This window comes from Adiantum capillus-veneris, chromosome 18 (assembly GCF_014529385.1).
Source record: "Adiantum capillus-veneris isolate H3 chromosome 18, ASM1452938v2, whole genome shotgun sequence".
Classification (NCBI taxonomy): domain Eukaryota; kingdom Viridiplantae; phylum Streptophyta; class Polypodiopsida; order Polypodiales; family Pteridaceae; genus Adiantum; species Adiantum capillus-veneris.
In genome coordinates, this window is record NC_140948.1 from 31,479,324 (window position 1) to 31,484,189 (window position 4,866).

General features: G+C 40.6%; 1 protein-coding gene across 1 annotated transcript; it reads left to right on the plus strand.

Moving 5' to 3' along the window:
* The first annotated feature begins 293 nt into the window (after nt 1-293).
* On the plus strand, nt 294-3,555 carry LOC147435434 (protein SRC2-like). The gene is made up of 2 exons (XM_086488501.1): nt 294-812; nt 2,401-3,555. The coding sequence occupies exons 1-2, from the start codon at nt 386-388 to the stop codon at nt 2,496-2,498; spliced, it is 525 nt and encodes a 174-aa protein (XP_086344627.1). The 5' UTR covers nt 294-385; the 3' UTR covers nt 2,499-3,555.
* The last annotated feature ends 1,311 nt before the right edge of the window (nt 3,556-4,866 follow it).

Here is a 4,866-nt window from a genome sequence, read left to right on the forward strand (position 1 = left end):
CGATACCACGAACTGGGAACACAAGCGAAGGCAAAAGTGCAACGGTAGGAGCAAGGGACACTACAGATTTGTGTGCGAGGTGCGACAGTGCCTTTTTTTTTTTTTTTTGATGGACGCTATCATCACTAGCGGCATCATTAGTCATGATGGCTTATGCTAGTGCTTCTTGGGCCGATGGGTGCAAAGTGACATGGGTTCGACCTCTCCGTTCAACTCCTCCCATTTTACAAGCCAAGGTAGCTGAAAGGCTTGATAAAAAATAGAAATGGCGAAAGACTTTCTAAGAAAGTTGCCATATGTTGCCTTCCCTTTCTGGTGAAAAGAGGGATCGATCACGATCCGCTTGCCGACTCTTACTCTTACACTGATCACCTTCCAGCACAAGATGGAGCAGCGAGCGATGCAGGTGACCTTCATCTCTGCGCACGATCTCAAGGATGTGAGTCGCCTTGGAAAATTGCGACCCTACGCAGAGGCATGGGTGGATCCATGCGCAAAGCAAGCCACTCCCCTGTACTCGGACGGTGGTACAAACCCTACCTGGAATCACACGCTCTCCTTCACCATCCCAGAGGCCTCCTTCCACCATCCCTCTGCCCGCCTCTTTATACGCATCCTTCACAAAACCCATATCCCCCGTGGCGCTGCCTTCATTGGGTCTGTCTCCATTCCTCTGCATCAACTTCTCCAAACTCCGAACTCGCCTGTTTCTTATGCGTTATTGGATGCATCCGAGAGCTGCGGCCAAGGCTCGATACAACTCCGCATCCACCTTGGCGATAAGCACTTTTTGGAACCATCGGTCCAGCAAGGTATGCCTTCTCCTGTAATGGCCTACCCTGCTTTTCCAACAAAGGTTGGTCGTCGCTCTTCATCGTTCCCTTGCTACCCCAATTCCTCGCGGCAACTGCCGCGAGGCCACCCTGCTGTACCATACTTGCCCCCCATAGGTGTTGAGCTGCCATTGTTGCAGTGATAGGCCCGTTGCAACATGCCACCCTGTGGTACTGTACTTGCCCCCCATAGGTGGAGAGCTCGATTGTTGCAATGATGGGTCCATTGCAACATGGGTGGAATAACTTGCCTCAGTAAACAAGGCATGGAAGAGGACATGAGCAAAGGGTAGGGTATGCACTGCATGGGAAAGAGTTGCAACATTACACACACATTTATATTGTCAATAGAGTGGCCAATCTCAGGTTGAGCATAAACACACTGTTGGTTTGCTTATGTAATAAAAAGAAGTAAGCATGATACGATTCTGTACAACTTTCATCATACTGGTACCATTGGGATGGACCGCTCTCGAATATACTAGCATTTTTTTTTTTTGGCAATCTGATACTTTGCATCAACTAATTTTACCCACACTGGCATGCTAAGGGGGAGTTAGCCTAGCGGTAAAGGCCTGGAGGGGCTTTAAGCACGCTCGCTATGGATCATGAAAATTTATTAATCAAGTTGCAGTCGTGAACCATATAATTCTCTATTGTTAAAGATGTTGATGTAAGAAAAAGTGAGGATTGCTGTTGCTCGAGCTTAGATCTAGTACTTCACATAGCTAGGATTACCTTTGTGGTAAGTGTTTTTGGCTGTTTGAATCGAATTGGTTATTAGTTGCATTTTCTTTAGAGGAAGCTATAGACATGACATCGTGGTTTTGCTTTAATGTGGTAAGGAATTGTTCAAACTTGGAAACTGTTAGAGCATTAATTTTTTTGGTTACAAAGTAGGAATGGGGACTTCTAAAACGTTGCAAAAATGTAAGTTGACTATCATTTAGAGGTGTGCAATCTTAAATTTTCTTCTTATGTTGTGCTAAACTTTTAATGGTAAAATTTGTGAAGAATATGACCCACAAATCATTGGATTACTTATTATCTGGCCTATTTCAAACCGTGGTATAGATGTAACCAGAGTTGTAAGTTTTTAATATGGTAGCATGTGAAGAACAATTTATACCATAAGTCTTTCAAACTTAGTGTTTTATCCACTAACAATTCCCTACATTGAAGGAGACTTGGAAACATAAATGACCTTTGGTGTGAAGTATAGACTAGGTCTTTTAGCTCAACTAGAAGCTTTTAATAACTTAAGCTGGCAACAAGACGTGCCTTTTGAGGCTTGGATATAGTATTGAGTATACTAAGGGTAAAACACCTTGCTACCTTCTGTGTGACACATACCATGCCAATAGTTTATGAGCATAATGTAGCACATGAATTATGATATGAACTCAATTACAAAACACGGTAAACAAGGTTGACATACACCAACCCCCATGCTTATAATTGCACATAGATTCCTCCCATTAATCAATAATCCCTCAATATTCCTAGTATATGTTGGTAGAGTGGAGCAAGGTCTTCTAATTTATAACAAGTGGCTATCTATGGGTAGGAGCAACAATTTGCACTGGTGGATGCATCACCACCATTTTCTACCACACACCACTACTATGTTGTAGGAGAGGTCCACCTCCTTGGAGAAACATGTAGTGGCCGTCTAACAAGATGATATATGAGTGTGGAAGAAACATTTTACATTGGTGGATGCACCATATTTGTGTCCTCTTCTTCAACACAATGACAAGGCACTGTATGAGAAGATCTTCTTCTTGAAAGAAGGCGTAGTGGCCCTCCAACAAGATGTGCAAGAGAAAGACTCCAAGCTCTCCAAGCTTGAAAGTGCTATCAAAGGGTGACAACCACAAGTAAGCTCCATATCCTCAAAAAGTCGATGCATCGATTTTTGTATTTGTCTAGTGCTCGTGTCTAGTATTCATTTTGCATTTGCATTCTAAGAAGTTCATTCAAGAAGTACGATAATCAAGTGAATGCTTTTTCTGTCTTCTATAAGAAATGCATAAGAGTTGTAGTTACAAAGGAGTTGATGTGCAAATTTGCACATCCTCTGAGCACCAATGACATTTAAATGGCATGTCATTATGTAGGGTTTAGCATAAGGTATGTGCCAATTTTTAGACTACTAGAGAATGCGATGTAAGAGCGTGGCATTACAAAGAATTTATTATCTCGATTGCACAAATGGGTTTTTTAAAAATCTTATGTAACCTGCAAGAAAATGTATAAGAGATGCATTTGCAAAGCAGTTGATGTGCAAATTGGTAAATTTTGTGAGCGACGGTGACATTTAAATGCCATGTGACTATGCGGGGTTTAGCACAAGCGTGCAAGGAAAATTTTTAGGCTTCTAAAGAATGCGATGCAAGAGCGTGGCATCACAAAGAATTTGTGTTTGTAGATGCCAATGATGGATATCTAATATAGTCAATTTTTCCTCGTGTAATCTTTTAATTTTACAGATTGTAAAAATACATGGAGTTCACAAGTTGATGATGTAAACGAAGTTGTTTACTCTATCTTGATGTAAATGTAAATTCCATGAAAACTCAGCTTAGAGGTTATTTTTGGGAATCCCTAGGTATAAAACCTTTATTAGAGGATAACATATATTGAGTTTTGTACGGTGAAGCTAAGAAGCTAACACAACTATTTTGTAATCAACATTTCTCTCAATATGGTAATCTAAATCAAGTTTTATCAAGTGTACGTGTTTCTCTTTTTTTTGCTCTCTCTCGTGAGTATATTCATTGTCAATTTGGTGAAGGATCATGTCTTTGCCGTGTGAATTTTGATCTGCTTGATGTATTCAAGTTTAAATGCTAATTTGTTGAGGGGAGGCTAATCTTAAGCCTTAGGGAAAGCTGTTAGACTGATTCCATATATGTGTTGATTGTTTGTGGAACGATGGATCGCGATTTATGGTACATTCATAATAAAGTTCTGATGGTCCAAAATTGTTTTGATAGCCCTAGCCTAACATCTCTTTGAGTTTTGAAGCATTTCAAACTCATATAGCTGATAAAATATCGAGTGACTAGTTTGGTGTGAGGATTGACTTTGTGATTGACAACCCAATGCATCTAGTGAGTATTGACATTGAGTGTGGTAGTGCCAAATAAATATCCTCCTCTCTATATGACACACCACCAATATTGAGTGGATCAAGGGTGGGGTGCCTTTGACGGGCACGGGCAAAATCGGGGCGGTGGATCTAGAGACCCAAATTCACAAATGCCACATAAGCACTTGAATTTACCAAATTTTTCGAATTTATATTCTGCTTGCATTTGCAAAACCGTGTGGACTTCCATTATTTTCAAGACATGGGTGAGTGGCCAAGGCATCAGGTTGTCAAGCGAGGTGCCACAAGTTCAAGTCTCGGGATGGAAGGGAGCTCGGGCTCGAATTTACATTTTACTTGCCCCAAATTTATCAAATCTTTTGAATTTATTACACGTGCATCCAACGAGGCTTGATTTCGCCGGCAATTGCTAGATGTATCCCCACCCTTGATCCCTTCAATATTGGGGCATGCCAAATAGAGAGGAGATATAGCTGTACAATAGATATTTTTCGCGACAATCCGCTGACATTGGCGTCGCTATAGGGGATTCGATTTTAGGATGGTCGAGTGATGTTGTAGCCGTACTTAAATTCATAGTGTATATAACCAGTGAGCTCAATAACTACTAAGTATTGTTTGTTTTCATGTTGAAGAGCCAAGGATTCTCATCAATTATCATACAACCAAGGAGGTACACGTAATCTCTAAGATCAAGTGACAAGTTGGGATTCTAATTTGACTTTCATTGTATTTTTTGAGATCAAGATGATTGTATCAATTTAGTAATTTAGACCAACGAGATCTGATTAGTAGTGTATTAGTGCAAATTAGGGCTTTTCTGAACCTTTAATTACCATTGGAGAGGAAATCTTGTTGGATACATCATCTGGCAAATCTTATATGAAAGCTTTCACATTTAAGTTCTAAGAGCAAGCT

Bases quoted from the DNA above. Each gene is read 5' to 3' on its own strand.
- LOC147435434 (XM_086488501.1), top strand. From the start codon at position 386: ATGGAGCAGCGAGCGATGCAGGTGACCTTCATCTCTGCGCACGATCTC. The intron at 813-2,400 runs GTATGCCTTCTC...ATCTATGGGTAG, and splicing joins GGAACCATCGGTCCAGCAAG to GAGCAACAATTTGCACTGGT.